This window comes from Stigmatopora nigra, chromosome 11, assembly GCF_051989575.1.
Source record: "Stigmatopora nigra isolate UIUO_SnigA chromosome 11, RoL_Snig_1.1, whole genome shotgun sequence".
Classification (NCBI taxonomy): Eukaryota; Metazoa; Chordata; class Actinopteri; order Syngnathiformes; family Syngnathidae; genus Stigmatopora; species Stigmatopora nigra.
The window spans coordinates 7,714,867-7,731,411 of record NC_135518.1 but is presented as its reverse complement, the minus strand read 5'-3'; the positions used below and the strand labels follow the sequence as shown (position 1 = coordinate 7,731,411).

Genomic DNA, 16,545 nt, shown 5'->3' with positions numbered 1-16,545 from the left:
AACCTATTCTGGTTCGGAAGAACTTTATCCAATCATGTTCAGATCAATTTCTGGTCTTGTAGATGTTTGAAACTTTTAAAACTCACACTAATTTATGTAACACATGCATTTGTTTGTTGCTTTTAGCCAATAAACTGTCACAATTAGTATATTAATAATGAGGAGAAGTATATATAAGAGTGTGCAGTGGTAAATTTGTTAAGTAAAGACAGTTTGTGTAAAAATAACCACTGTCTTTTATTATGTAGGACTAAATATTCTTGATCATGTTCTACATATATCTTCACGCGCATCTTCTGTTCCTTTAAGGAAAAAATAATGATCAGATCTATTGACCCCATCCAATAGGAGAGAATGATTTGCATAGAAATTGATTCTATCCACTCCAATTTGGGAGATGAGTAGAAATTTCAATCTAGCTAAGGCCGGAAAATGGGCAGTTAAAAATGCAGCGCGTTGGCTGTAGAAGAAAAGATTTCCAATTTCCCCCTTGAAGAAATTTTGAACAAAGCACTGCATGCCATTATACAGCTCAGGTGATATTAATCTACAGGCCATGCTTGGAGAAGTTACCGCACTTTTTCCTTCCGCAGGGTTGTCGTGTTCAATGAGTGACACATATCCCCCTTCATTTATTATTTTTAGTCAGAACAAACTTCTAAATCCTCATAGAAACCTGACACAAGCTCTTTAATGCAATGAGGACTGTTGTGATACGCTCCAAATGGAAAGCTATGAACATGATTCCACTTTTTTTTTTTTTTTTTTTAAACGCCTTAAGCCACAGCGACATGTCACAGCGTAAGATGGCGCTCTGGCATACAGCTAGCTCCATGCTGTGCCATGGCCTCCGCACGCGACATCAAACAAGACTTAGGTTTAAGGATTGTGTCACATTGGAACATTACTTGTCCTCTCTGGGTTTGTGGAGTTGCCTGTGTGATTTTCTTAGTTTTGCTCCTCAAGTCAGGCTTACTGGGATAAAATAAAGCTCTATTTGCACGTGCTAGGAGTCAGTGAAGCTGAGAATAATCACAATGTGTCTCTGCTGCAATGATATAGTGACTTACTGACAGAAAGGCAGGTTGGTGTCAGGGTCCAGGTGACAGGTGCCTCCATTGTAGCAATATCCATCACACAGTTGGCAGCTTGGTGCAATTCGCCCATTTGTGCAACTGGAGACAAAATAATGCATTTTTATGACAATGAGTGGAATACACAACATGCTATAAATTAGAGTTTGTAGGACGAAATTTACTTTCTACCCACAAGAAAAAAAACTGTTCAGTTAAGAAAATAAATGACAAAAAATACGTAAAAAATATCTACACATAAGTCACCAAACGTAAAATAACAGTAAGTTATCATAAAAAATGGTGAGTGACCGCGAGGATAAAAGATTTACCAGTGAATTAGGTTTTTGATTATTGAAAATGGTTGCAAATGTAGCCTGAATTTCTGACAAAAAAATTGTAGTACAACTGCCAATGCTTCATCACAAGTCAAAAAACTAATATGAAATAGCACCTGTTTTACGATTAAAAGTTTGTCGAGAACGGAACGGTCGTCCTACAATTTTTTTTTTTTTGATTTGTGAAATTCTAAAACTTGGCAAGGAAGGGTGCGCGGGATACGCACAGAGTCATAGGATTGTAAGTCGAGTTACTTCATCTCAATGCAGCACTATTCATGCATTGTACACATGGGATTTGAAAAACGCCTCAATTATGCAAATACAGCCTTCAGGCACAACACACAAAAAAAAAAACAACAACATGCCGCCCGACAGAAACAGAAGAAGTAACAGCAAGGAGAAGGCGATAACTCACTTGCAAACCACATCTGCCGTTTCCTCGTTAATGAGGCAGGGTGCACCGTGGCACCGGAGACACTTGTCCACCTCGCACTTGTTCCCTTCGAACCTGGTGGGACACACGCACTCCACGTAGCCGCTACTGGACAATGTACACGCCTTGGAGTTGACACAGTAGTGATGACAAATATCTGCTTGCCATTTTGAGGGAGGGAAAAGACAAAAGGATGTTAGTAATGAATGCAGTTTGAGCTGCTTTAATTGGACTTGTGAAAGATTTAATGGGACTTAATTATCCTTATCAAATGACATCTCAGCCATAGTAGAAACATTTCACCCGTTGGGCAAACAATGGGAGGAGGGATAGTAATGATGTGTGGCTAAATTTCTTTCCCCCACTAGCAATAATTACAAAGCAAGTGCAGAAAAAGACGCAAAAATCATTATCACTTCCGCACACAAATACCCAACGGTTATTTGAATGTAGTGTTTTCATTTTGTTTAGAAGTAAATGTGATATTCAGAGAACCTGCTGATTTGATATCTAGACAATGTAATAACGAGAAACAAAAAAACAACATATACGATAGCATCACTACTTTCAATTTAAATCACTGTTATTAACATTACGATAGCATCACTACTTTCAATTTAAATCACTGTTATTAACATTACATAAAAAATACTTTTTACTAAGTTCTGTGGTGAGTTTTTGCATTTCATTCTTTTTCACCATATAATCCTCTTTAGTACATTTCTAAGTCTTCTAAAAGTAAACGATGATGCACCAGCAGACATTATTACTCTTGAAAAATGCTATATTTCTTGCATTATCTATATATTTGTGTGTCTTTTGCCACTATCTTTATACCTATGCATAGTTTTCTTGTGCCATAGCCCTAAAAGTAAATAAATACATTCTTAAAACCCTCTCATTTCAACCCCATTCTATACCTCTGAAAAATGATGTCATCGTCGCGATTTCTGACTATGTGATTGGCTTGGGGACATCTCTAGTTTGAAGTATTTTTGTACATACATTAGAGCAAAAGTACTCACGGTAGAGACAGCGCTCTCCTGTGTATTCGGACAAACAGCGGCACACCGGTTGGTTCCCTTGAGTGACATCACACGTTCCACCGTTTAAACAGTAGTTGTCGCATATCCTTTTCTCACAGAAAGGCCCTGAGAAGCCCAGAGGACACTGGCAAGTTGGCTTACCTAGATAAATGGAGATGTTAGAGGGCAGATTAGAAAGTGCACAACAGAAAACCAGCAACTCTCTTCTGTAAATAGAGTGAAGGACCTACCTCAAAGAAAATAAAACATTTTCAAGACCTTAGAACTTGTGCTACGTTAGTATTTATCACATCTGCCTAATAATCAACTCTGGGTCTAAATCTTCAAACTTGATCCAACAAAAACATCTTCACTGTTATGTGAATATGACATTGTTGATGACCAACTTTTACCCAAAGTCAATTGGCATTGTATTAGCTTTAATATTGAGCTCATCTCTCAAAATGTGATAAGTTTAGTTATTTGGAGCTTGTTTTGTTTTTGAGTGCCCTTAAGTGAATATGCTTATACATGGAGAGACTTTGCTGTGGTCCAAATGATTAAACTTGTCAATCAAACACTATGCTTGTTTCAGAGGCATAATAATCCTTCACGAAATGTCAGTGCACACAATCAAATACACGGTTGTGTCTTCGTTACAATTAGCCACTCATTAGCAGTTCATTAGTAGACTATAGACATGAGCACAATGGAAGCACTAAAGGAGAAATCAATCCCAGGCAACTTAAAGGGCATATATAATGGAAAATTGACTTGTTAATTGTTTGTATACAAATAGTTGGAGTCTCTGGAGTGCCAGTTCACCCATCAAGTGTGAAATTACACCGCTGGGTAAACTTTTTTTTTTCTCTCCAAATATTGCTGGTGAATAGAAAGCCAATTAAAAAAATGATTCATTGTGAGCCAACAATTAAATCCATGCAAAATTGGTGTCTTAAGATAAAAGTTTAAAGACCATTCTCGTCACTTAAAACACTATTTGATCCATTGAGAAAAATGGCCACAATGTGTTTGAGTTGCATCCTAAAAGAGGATTATAATGTTAATCAGAATAATTACGATTATTTCAATTCAAAATCGATTGTTCTGCTCCATCTAGAGAGTCTACAAATACCAACAGCAATGGTCATTTTCAGTAATATTCATTAGGATGAGCAAATCTTCACAAATGATTAAAAATACCTGCCGATTCCTCAAAGAGTTCCATTAAAATTAGTCCTGCTTCACAGAGGATAATGAGATGCCAATGTGAATTGGTCTTTCAGTACCTGTGCCTTGTTCTAGTTTTAAACACTTTGCCAAACAGGTTATTATAACGCAACACTAATGCACTCAGCACTGATATCTCAGAGGTTCTATTTCTACTTCAAAAGAAAAAAAAACCATCCTGGAAACACTAATAATTCGACTCAAGTATCTCATGGCATGACTACTGAGTGTATTGGAGGGTTGTACAACCATTTTTGGCGCTCTTCACAATAGAAATGCCCCCCAAAATATGTTGTGAAATACACCTATGGGAAAACTTGGCTCACAACATCGCTGATAGAAACAGAGTTGCCACAATGTCATGGAGGAAAGAGAGGTAGTAAAATGTTACTATTCACTGGATCATTGTGCATGAGGGAAATGGCCTGAAGCCCCCCACATTTAAAATGCCATTTTGTGTCAGTGTTCCATGCAGAGGATTCCCTTGGGGAGTCCTGTAAAACATGAACCTTCAGCTGTACCTACTGCATGCTTGTAAGTTGTAGGATGATTTTCTTGACAAGTAGTTGCCAATTTAAAGATAAGGTAAAATGAGACTGACACCGGAAACTGGCCCAATGGTTACGTAAAAGAAAAAGCACAGAGCTCCCAGCTCTGCATTTGTGAAGGTGTCTTACCCAACGGTGAGCCCACACAGGTGCCTCCATTTAGGCAGTAGTCTGTGCAGTGATTGACCTCGCAGCGTTCACCCGAGAAATCAGGCCAGCAGTAGCACCTCCAATCTCCTTTCTCATTGGTCAGGCAACGGCCTCCGTTCTCACAGGGGGGATGACAGAGTTCACCTTCACCACAGGAAAAAAATGAAGCCCACATTTCATATTCAGGTGCTGTGTGTGGAAGTCCGTCTCAGTAAACTCAAATGCATACTCGCTACAAAATATAATCCCGACAAACTCAGATTTTTTTTTTTTTTATCGATATGTAATCACTTTAAATAGCCGTGTAAGTATTTTCTTTGATTTATTCCTCAGATACTTCATCTTAATTCTCCATTGGAGCGCACAAGGGTGTAGTAAATACAGTACATGGAGATTATGAGGTCAAACCAAGTGTATGAAGGGAATGCAAAGAGGAAGGAAGAAAGAAGTAGCACTTTTCAAGTGCCACAGTATACTACACATTCCTTGTTATACTGCTTTGTGGGGTGGGGGGTGTATAAGAAGGAGCTTATCCCACAAATAGATTGGTCGCCCGTCAATCCTGGGGAAAATGGGGAGGAACAACCTAACATTGTACAACCATGCACATGAAATATTTAGTGAACCTAGGATAGGTCGCAATCTGGATTAAGAGGGCTAATACATATAATAATTTCCATAGCTAGGTGCTTTGAGTAACCATTTTTAATTATAATTTTTTTAAATTCAATTAATTACTCCAAATTTAATTTTGCACTGTTTTTATTTTGATTGTGGTAAGTTCACAGTAGAAATGCAGGTCATGATATATTTATGGATGTTTTTAAGGGGATTTTATCTAAACTATAGGCAAAGTATGTATCAGTCTTTTATTGGCTTTAAGTACATTTTTTTTAAGTACGCTCCTACACAAGAGTGAAATTGGGGTATTTCTTATTTCCCATTTTTTTCAATCTAAAGTATAAGCCTACCTGAGGTGTTGACATCACTACAGCTGCTGTTGATCAGTATTTTGCCTTCTGGACACGTGCATCTGGCACCCGTTGGGTTGAGCAAACACATGAAATCACAAGACATCCTCAGGCAAGGATTGGATGCTGTTGAAGAAAGTAAGAGTAGGGTTGTGGTACATTTTCAGAGAAGTAGTGAATTCACATATTTTACCTTCTGTTACTGTTCTGAAGGTTTAATTATTTGTTATGGTTCTGAGAGGACTTGCATTTTTTTACATCTAACTTCATCGCAAATGGAAATACTTGAGCAGTGTAGATGTGTTAGGAAATGTACTCATGGATATTGAAAAACACAGAAGTACCAAGAGAAAATCAAAAAATGAATTAATCAAAATCCTAGACATGGTTGGCTGGTTATATTTGATTTATACAAAAATAATCGTGCTGATATTGACTTTATGAGACGGGAGAGGATTTTTCTTAGGATTATTAGTCAAGCCTGAGAGATGACTGGCTTGACTAATGAATGACTAGCATTTGTGAAAGTGCATGATACGTTGCGTAGAAGCCTGCTTTCTTCAATAACTTGACACTGACAGCCTAAAATAATTTACAGGTTGTTGAGAGGCATAGCTTTATATGAACAGCCCACACATTGCATGTGAGTTGTAATGAGTCCCTTTGGGATGGGAAAGCTTTCCTTTGAAAAACTGACCAAGTCACTCCATTTGAATGCAACTCTGGTTGGACTACAAGGACTGACTGTTGCCTGATGACCATAGACAAATTCAGGAAGCAGGAATTTGATAACATACTGTAAAACCTTTGCCACACATTAATTTAAAAACATGGCAAATATGGTTCAAACTGCATTCTAGGCAGCCAGGCATTTTGCTCCCCATGTTAGGCAAGACAAATCCAAAAAGGTAATTACCATCCTGATGCTTGACTCGGTGAGCGATCAAAACATTGGTGGGTTTCTCTATACCCGAGTTGAAAAACTCCACAGAATGTTTTCCAAACTTGTGGATCTTGAAGACCTCATGTTTAAGTCCAGTTCCGTAGATATAATCTTCAAATAAATCAATTCTATATGGTTGAGAGATACCTGGGAATCCAGAAAATGCGGTTACGTAATTGAACATTTTACACTGTAGTCAATTCAGTTCCCTGAATACAAAACAAACAACAACAATTTCACACTTGTGCAATCAGGCTGAGTACACACATGCATGAAAACACACAAAAATAAGCTTCTGAAGATCAATTTCATTCAGGGGTAAATCACACGAAAATGTATAAGAATTTACATTGTTTGATTCAGACAGTTTAACTTGGATTTTGCAAAAGTGAGACATTTTATGCCAGGAATTACCATGTCTCTCATTGATCGTCATCAGTGGGTCGGAACCATCCAATCTCACGCTGCCAATCTGCGAAAGCTCAGGATCAGCCCAGTACAAACGTTGATTGAAATAATCGATGGCGAGGCCTGCAGGGAGGAGGAAACAAAGACTTTTATTTACCGTCTAAACTACAGAGATCTTAGCGGAAGTCATCGGGCGTGGGGAGAAACTAAGGTCACGAGAGTCTGAACTGAAATGTTTTTGTTAGTGTTTCTCCCTCTGCCTTGCTTTTCTTCCTCAAATTAATGACTACTTTGTGTGGAAATGACATAGTGGAGCTCACCAAATAGCACACTGCAATTTGGATTCAAGTGCTTAGGAATGCTTACATTACAATTCCAAACAAATTCATCACTTTTACTTTGTGCACAGCATTTGACTAGATAATTGAAAGCCAGGCGGGGTTGTTTTAAATAGGTTTTCTACAGATGATGAATTCCTTGCTCCGTAAACACAACAGAACGTTGGTGCTTGGATTAAAGGAGGTCAAGGCTGATGTGGAAAACTAGATCAGTGCAGTTCCCTTTATATAAAAAAAAAAAAAAGAGAAAAAAACTTTAGACGTCCTGGGAAATGTTGTATTTCCATACATTTCAAAGGCTTACAAGAACTACATATATTCATGTATATTATTATATTATTATTATATTTATTACTGTTATTACTATTATATTTTCAAACGTTCAAGGGTCATTATGCATCCTATTGACCAACTCGTGACACAAATCAGAATGAGTCGATGGGAACATCAAGTGAAGTACCAACTTGAACGATTATATGATTAGTAATTCTGTCTTTTTTTTTTCATTGTGTCCTAAAAAGCAATCATTTTTTAAGATGGGAGGGTTCTACATGGTTGGCAATATATTTTTTTTGCGTATTTACCAGTTGGTCTCCTGAGATTCTTCTCTAAAAGCACTCTTCGTAAGGAACCATCCATGGCTGATTCTTCTATATGAGAGCGATCACCAACTACACTCCAGTACATCATCCTGAAAGACAAGAAGGCAACACTCATATAATTACAAATGATTCCCATAATCTATGTCCTATAAAAAAAAAACATGTATACATTTTTAGTGGGTGTGGGAAGGTATATATCGCTGACCTGCAACTACCTTCAACATTGCCTGACAAAATAATGAGATCAGAGTCATTGGCTGGCTGCACATTTAAGTGATCTCATTATGTTGTATTTGAATGCGGGAGGCATCTATGGTATAAAAACAGAATGTACACTACATTACCTGCTCACTGTCTAATGACAGGCATACACAATTAGAGTCCAGCTGGTTTACACAGCAAAGTTTGCTGTTCAAATAGAAGACAATTAACGGTGGGAAAGTGCTACTCATGCATGAGGTTTTGGGATGAGCAATGCCATACTGCTTTGGTTTGTGACAGTTTTTTGATTTTCTGGTGTGCCTCACATTTTTGGATGTGTATAAAATACATACTTATATATTTATATATATATCTCCTAAGGTCCTGTAATACTGGACCACTTACCCTCGGTTGGGATTTACGATGATGGCGTAAGGCTCCCCTGTGATGTCTGTGATTAAGCGAGTGCAATTCGGGCCCTTGAGTTGCCCGACGTTTATGGAATATCGTAATTTCGTCCAGTGCGCAGTGTAATAACTGAACCAGTGCATCCGTGAATGATCAGTCCAGTAGATATTCCCAGTGATCCAGTCAGCGGAAATGTCTCGGGGTCGTCGAAAGTCTGAACACTGTAAAGGAAAGCTATTTCTTCAAACTCCAGGCGAATTACATTGGACTTGTATTGCCCAAATGACAGTTTCTACTGTAGATCAAAGTGTAAATGTGGACTCTATTTTACCATGTACAATATACTCACAATATTTCGCACATTTGCTTTAGTTTGACTTCTTTCCAGACTTTCCTTGTAAAATATTCCACCAGGATTGAATTGGGTAGCCCAGATAAATTTATGCTGGTGAAACAAAGCATCCATTCCAATAATGCGTGCATTGTCCTCAACTTGGGTGAGCACTCTGTGTCCGAGGCTCTGGTTAAATGGATACGCATAGCTTTGGATTTCCGTGTCATTTGCTATGTAGAGCACTTGATCCTCTGTGCCTGCTCATAGTGTAAAAGAAAGAAAATAAAAGTCGAAAATTAGTTGTTAGCTGCGCACATTGTTTTCCTGAACGAAAGTCATCTAAAAAAACAATGACACAGCTATGAAACCTTATAAGCGTACCATACCTTTTGCTATGCAGTTTCCATCCACCTCTTTATAATTTCTGTCACACGTGCATTTGAAAGATCCTTTAGTGTTTGTGCAGTAATGAGGACACACATCAAACTGCAAACACTCATTTGTCTCTGAAAATAATGAGAAAATAATATGGGAAAAAAGCTTAGCATATGGATTTCGACACTTTGAGAGGTATCGAGTTATGTGTTGCAGAGTCAGCATGGAGCAATAGGCAAAGGTCAAAGGAAACGTCGGAGCGCTGACAATATCGTATTTCCATTTTATGACAACTTCTACATTTAACATAATGAGTTTTTGTACCGTCGCACTGGCCCGACTTGTGGTTCCTCTTGAAGCCAGTTTTGCATTGGCAAACTGCAGTTATATTTGTCTGGTTGCATATTGCATCCTCTCCACATGGATTGGTTTTCTTGCCGCATACATCACCGCTGGAAACTACAAATACAAAACACAAGCCTTTTGATGATGCAGCTGTCTTCTGTTTCTCCGTCACCTGCTGTGGTTTTCTTTTGATGCGCAAAAGGCCAAAAGGACAGTTACTGGCATTTCATATCACACACACAACATATCTCAAATAAAGAGGCGTACATATATTAACATGAGAAAACGAAACATCACAGCTAACAAGGTAGCTGTCAATTTGTCTGGTTTCTTCTCTGATGGTTTCGGTTGAGTTAAATGGTGATGAACTCACAGGCTTTGCAGTCCTGCTCATCTGAGCCGCCGTCGTCGCCACAGTCATTGAAAAGGTCGCATTGCAGTTGAATGGCGATACAACGGCGGTTGTTGCAAGAGAACTCGCTCTTCCCACAAGGTCGAGGTCGTCCGACCGCTGCCTCTGCTTTGGGACCCAAAAGAAAGTGTCAAAAGTTAAGCATTTTCAATTATTGGGTTACAATTGACCAATTGATTGGATGCCTATTGCCGCCAATGACGGTGAAAAATGAGCATTTATTACCGGCTCTTATTATTTTTGAGATTATCTCTTCTTGTGTCAACATATTGTTACAACATATTGGGCTTCATTTTTATCCACTCTATACCCATTTTTTGTTATACTGTTATCGAGGAAATATCTCTTTTCAATTAAATAAAGACAATTTCCGTAGGTGATGCAAACAATTGCCGCTATTTGTATATTCTTGCTAAAAATGTGAAGCATTATAGAAGATAATAATTTGATTGATTGTGATCTCTTATTTTGGGGTATTTTTAATTGTATCCACAACAATATCTAATTTTTGGGGGGCAAAGAGGGTGGGAGGAAAATATGTGTTATCAGGACGGAAGCCATGATGGCATTGAGGTGGGATTGAAAAGACGGATGGAGGGAAGAGGCGGACAATAGAGGGAGGTAATGGAGTGAATTGAGAGATTGATGGCCGGATCAATGGGATTAGAGAGGAAGATCAGGAGAAGAGAGAGAGAGGATGAAAGAGTGAAATATGAATGAAGTCATTTGTCCCGTTCACTCAGGCCTGCTCGGCACTATCACTCAAATCAGCGTCACGCTGCAGAAACATGCCAGGATGGCAGAAAAAGAAAAGGAGATGCAGCAGTTATCATAGAAAACTGTCCGCCCTCTGCACCCAAAATAGAATTACCTGGAGACGTTGATATTCACCTACTTGGGTGTCCGTTTTATTATTATTTTAGCTAGCCTGCCTTCATTTCTAATTAAAAAAATAGTAAATCCAATTGGGACATTATAGGAGCGTCCAATACACATACGAAGCTAAGAGTGCTGAAATACCTTGCATGGGCCCCTTTGTATGTTAATGAATTAACATAATGTACAGTAAATTGAGACAACATGTCCTCACCACACTCTTCTTCATCCGAGCTGTCACCGCAGTCATCCACTTTATTGCAGACTTGCTCGGCACGCAGGCAAACATGATTATTTCTACAGCGGAATGGCCTCGTAGGAGGGCAAGGAAGTTTCTCTGCAGATGAAAGGAGATAAAAAGCAAACAGTTATGGCTTTGTAAGGGAGGAGGGAAACAAAACCCCTGCACACTACCCATTGAAAAAAAATCTACTGTGTCGAAGGGAAGTAATAGCTCATAAATATCTGGAAAAGAAGGTGGACACGCCTGTGGTGAAAAGCAAGTTGAGTCCAACCCACCACACATGTCTGTGTCTTCATCAGAATTGTCTCCGCAGTCGTCCTTGCCGTCACATATCCAGGTGTGAAGTTTGCACAAGGTGTTATTGCAAATGAATTCATCAGCCCGGCAAAAGAAAGCACCTACGGTCATACAAAGAAATGAAACACTCCCCCACACATTTCCAGCATTATCTCTCACTGGAAAGTCTATTCGGGCGAACAAAAGGTGTTAGTCAAATTCTGCCTCTCCCTCTTCAACTTATCTAAAATCTTTTAAAGGTGTTTTTTTTCCATCCCAGAAATGTAGCTGGAAAGTACTTGCCAACAAAATGTGACAGTTATTCCGTTTTTCCAACTAAGGTGACTTGAACAAAGGGACTGATGACGGCTTCAGAGCTTTACATTGTTCTTTTGCGGCTGTTGGTGACGTTTGAAAGTATAGTAGTAGTTTCTTTATTGATTCTAAATAATTCAAATCGTATAAAATATGGTATGATAATACTAAAATGTGTAAAAGCTGTGGAAATGCAACGACATTAGACTATATGGATATTATTGTGTATATAACTAGACTAGTGCAATCTACCTACCGTCACTGCAGTTTTCCTCATCACTATGGTCCATGCAGTCCATAATGCCATCGCAACGCCATCGTCGAGGGATACAGTGTGCACGATTAAGGCACAGGAACTCATCTTCTCTGCACTCCTTCACGCAACCATTCTGTTATTACATAATGTGAATATGCTCATTGTGGGGGGATGTTTTAAATGAGGGAATACATTGGGTGAAGTTAACGGCATGTTGACCTCATCCGAGCCGTCCAGGCAGTTGTCGTGTCCGTCACAACGCAAGCTGGCTGACACGCAGCCGCCACTGTCACACACATACTCGTTTACTGAACACGACGGAGCCACTGCAAATGAGGAAATCATTGGTATCATTATCACGCAGGAAAATAGCATTGCAAGGGCCACAAATTGACACAAAATCATATAAATATTGACTCATATGTCCAAAATAGCTGACAGATCCCTTGACTTTACCCTAGACTGGTCGCCAGCCAGTCATAGGTAACACATCAAGACAGGCGACCATTCACAATCATACTGCCACCAACAGGAATCTAGCCTCCGCATGTTCGCACCAATGTCAGGCGAGTGAACTCCTACATTCTCGGGTGGCTATATACATTATGTACGTATATATAAATAGAATATAAACCTGTTCCCTGGCAGTTTCTCTCATCCTCTCCCATCTTACAGTCTTCTTGGCCATCACATAGCCACTTTTTGGAGATGCAAAGGTTATTGTGACACCGAAATTGGTCATCGGCACAGTGCGCCTCACAGCCTTTCTGTGAGTAGAGAAAATGCAAGCAAAGATAATAGTAAAAACACGAGTCCACTGATATGAAAGCAATCTGGCAAAAGTGTACATAATTTTCCGATACCTACAATTTTATTACGACCCACGCAGCAACTCAAATGGCAGCACATTATGTTACACTTAAGCTCAGATATACAACAGGAACAACGGTGTTCATCATTGAGGCTTGAAAATAGCAAGTAGGTGAAGAGGCACTTGGGATTTGTATTGCGCATCCACTTGGAAAGAGAACCTTTAGCGCATATGACTTTTTCAGCTTAGCTCAAAGATCAGAAAACGGGCTGAGAGTTTTACACCGTTTAACTGTTGTGACCCTCCAAGCTTCCATTGGGGAGGAACATCCTTCATCACAGGTTAATAAGAGATGCATTGGGAGAGATTATAGATGTAAAATGCAGAGCAAATGTTTAGAAAAGGGGTAATTTCCCAGCAAAATTCACTAAGAATAATGAATAATTACAAGTGTTTGCCCCTGAATTATGCACTGCATCATTACTATTGATGGTCTTACTAAAATGGGCCTTGAAAACTCAACTTGTACTGCAAATGTTTATTCCTTAACACATTTGAAAGGAAATTAGAAGCGATGGTATTTAGTAAATCACTCAGATGGAGGTGACTCACTAAACCCTTTTAGTAATATATACTATATACATGGTTTACAAACAAATTACATTAAAAGTACATTACATTTCCAATACTGACTGGTGTTTTGTTTGAATTAAGTAATTGGATGGAATAGTGGCTAAAAGCCACAGTGGTTTCTATTATGTATTTTTGGTTGAGTAAGAATGTTCAATCCTTAACAAAAACTTGCCTCATCAGAATTATCCAAACAGTCATAGTCCCCATCGCAGCGGAATCGTGATGATATGCAGTCTCCGTTTGTGCAAGCAAAGTCTTTGTGATTACAGGTGACTGGCGCTGTGTCAAGGGAGTGAAGATATAATATGAATTAAAACACATACAAATGACACAATCTTGCAAATTAGATTTACAGCAAAGCACATTTCTAGATCTTGTTATTAGCCAAATGTTTGTGTTGACAACGATATGCTAATGCCTTTGAAAAAAAAAATGATGCAATTTTACATAATTACTCTCATTTTGTATGGATGATACGCCATAACAGTTGAGGCTTCTGGAAAAGCTGATCATCATGTAAATGCATTCAATTCTGCTTCTGCAATCGACGAGGGTAACACTCTGCAAAGGCTGTTGCTGCCATTTAGTGTGTCCCGAAGGACAATATTAGGACGCAGCTAAACAGCTGCAGCATCGTATTCACTGTCGGGGCTCTCACCCTCATTATCCTGGACCAAAGATGTGTGTGTGTGTGTCTATTCTAGATTCGCAGTTTGCACTGAACTAAAATCTAATATTTTGGCATCCTCCTGTGTAATTTATTTTAAAAAAAATATCCAAGTGGCTTTGACTGCAAGATATGTAAACAATAAGCATCGTAACAAAAGGAAAAAAGTCCCTCAACTGTTAGGCATAATGTGACGACATATCTAATATTATTTGTCAGCAATGTACCTGGACTCATGATATGAGATATGGGGTGTGCTATATATTGTGTGCATTTTCAATATTTTACATTTGATGCTTTCAAAAAGACATACTATTACACATAAACCTTCACCTTAGAAAGTTTCACTTTAAATTTTGAAATCATATTGTTCATGCAGGAGTCCACATGTGACCAGAACCGTTAGGATAACACAGCAAGAAGCTAAACAGTAACCAATGTTGTTTGTTTTCTGCTGTCTGTGGTAATACTCAGGATTAATTCCTCAAGTATTTTAAAATACAAGCTTGTCTTCATTCCTTTTGAGATATTCTGATATTTTATAGTAGTAGTTCACATCTCTTTTCGCAGGTGCTTTTGTTTTGTTTGTATACAAAGAGATGTGATTGAAAGCAGGAGTCAGGATACTCACTGCAGTTGTGCTCATCTGAGCTATCTCCACAGTCATTCTGGCTGTCACACCTCCAGTGGTCTGGGATGCAGTTGTTATTCACACAGCGGAATTCGTGGGGTCCGCATGTCTTTTCATCTTTTTTTTTTTGTGTTATGGGCAAACAAACACAAAGACAAAAAAAAAGAAACTTCAAAGAGCATGAATAATAATGATGCACTTGCTATCACATTCTCCAGGTCTAATCATCATATCCTCAAGGTTTTTGCCAGAGCAAGTTTGACAACGAGTTCAAAACACCGCATGTGCACCTGAGGCCAACACATCATCAGATGAAATAGTGAGTGCACTAGGAATCACCCTCAGCAGGATTTGGGACACCAAGTTGCACCCCAAGAAAACTTCAAAAATATATTCAAGTAGATTTTTATACAATAACAAAACAAACAATACCAAAAGACAATGGTGTTATTTTCATTTCATTGCTCAAATCCTTAAAATTAATCAATATGGCAGAAAATGTACTGTTGATTTACTTTCAGACTTTATACTGTGCATCCAAATAGCAAAAAAAAATGAATAAAAAGTTGTCTCTATGAAATGTTTAGGAAAATGATTCAATTTATGGTATGGTGCAAAGCATCAATCATTTTTTGGTTTCTGTGTTTGTCATTGGCATCCATGCATCTATCTGATACATCTTAAAGACTGTCTTGCAACAATCAGACAAAAAAAGGCCTAGGCATGCCTGAGAGGCAAGCCGAGTGTAAAATTGATTCATCTTAAATCACATTCTCAGCCAGCGTTAGCAGAGGGAAAAGGGATGTTGTGATTTATGGTTAAGTGGATTTCCGCAACTCACCACAATTAGCCTCGTCTGACCCATCGGCACAGTCGGGGTCCTCATCACAAACCCAAAGCTTGGAAATGCAGTGCATAGAGGCCTTACACTGGAACTGGTCAGAGGAGCATGTGCTCTTAGCTGCACAGAAAAATGACGTCAGAAAAATCTGAAAGGAACTCTAGTACTAGTAATTTTATTAATGTAACATTTCAGGAATGAACGTAGGAGGTAAAGATGGGAATTTTTCATCGAAATCATGCATACATGGCACTGTTGTATTGGAATGGCTTCCGGTTACATTGTGATAAAATTATACGTTGTCTCAGGAAGCACTTTCATATTCACTGCTGTAGTGTTAATTGCAACAGAGCATTCAAAAGCACATCCAGTCTTAGGGAGTAGTGGAATAATTAGCACCAACATAATTAGAGGGATTTTTCTTTAACTATTTCATTTTCCTTATCAAAGCCTTTCCATTGTCATTACTTCTGCTAAAGCTCCTCTCGCAATCATACGCAACACAAATGTTGCAATATGAAAGCCATGAATGTAGAGTGATACTCTGGTAAGCCACAATTAGGTTAAGAAGTATTGAAACGTGTCCACTACAAATATCTTTTAAAAACCTTCTAAAAAGAAAAACATACTGTTGATTACACTGACATACACAATCAAATGTTTTTTGTCAGTCTTTCAGAATAATTGTAAACACCTATAGCATATGAACAACAGTCAAAACGTAAATTTTGGGTAGAATTTACAATTCTATTCAAGGTTTAACAAACTGTAAATATTGAATTAACTACTTGTGGATTTGGGGCCATTTTTTTTACATTGTAAGCATTTTTCTTCCGACTAGGAGATTAGACTCTAGAC

The 16,545-nt window shown here is 38.5% G+C and overlaps 1 protein-coding gene across 1 annotated transcript in view; it reads right to left on the bottom strand.

Moving 5' to 3' along the window:
• Positions 1–16,545, bottom strand: part of lrp1bb (low density lipoprotein receptor-related protein 1Bb) — a 142,231-nt gene that overhangs the window by 6,763 nt on the left and 118,923 nt on the right. The window contains exons 66-86 of the mRNA XM_077728593.1: positions 15,688–15,807; positions 14,847–14,963; positions 13,721–13,827; positions 12,739–12,871; positions 12,324–12,430; positions 12,105–12,237; positions 11,533–11,655; positions 11,228–11,350; positions 10,099–10,245; positions 9,705–9,839; positions 9,392–9,511; positions 9,021–9,262; positions 8,669–8,892; positions 8,045–8,151; positions 7,129–7,245; positions 6,688–6,861; positions 5,772–5,897; positions 4,780–4,944; positions 2,873–3,034; positions 1,830–2,004; positions 1,071–1,175 (exon numbers count right to left, since the gene is read on the bottom strand). Coding sequence (XP_077584719.1) covers positions 1,071–1,175; positions 1,830–2,004; positions 2,873–3,034; positions 4,780–4,944; positions 5,772–5,897; positions 6,688–6,861; positions 7,129–7,245; positions 8,045–8,151; positions 8,669–8,892; positions 9,021–9,262; positions 9,392–9,511; positions 9,705–9,839; positions 10,099–10,245; positions 11,228–11,350; positions 11,533–11,655; positions 12,105–12,237; positions 12,324–12,430; positions 12,739–12,871; positions 13,721–13,827; positions 14,847–14,963; positions 15,688–15,807 — 2,962 coding nt within the window. The remainder of the gene's footprint in view (positions 1–1,070; positions 1,176–1,829; positions 2,005–2,872; positions 3,035–4,779; positions 4,945–5,771; positions 5,898–6,687; positions 6,862–7,128; positions 7,246–8,044; positions 8,152–8,668; positions 8,893–9,020; positions 9,263–9,391; positions 9,512–9,704; positions 9,840–10,098; positions 10,246–11,227; positions 11,351–11,532; positions 11,656–12,104; positions 12,238–12,323; positions 12,431–12,738; positions 12,872–13,720; positions 13,828–14,846; positions 14,964–15,687; positions 15,808–16,545) is intronic.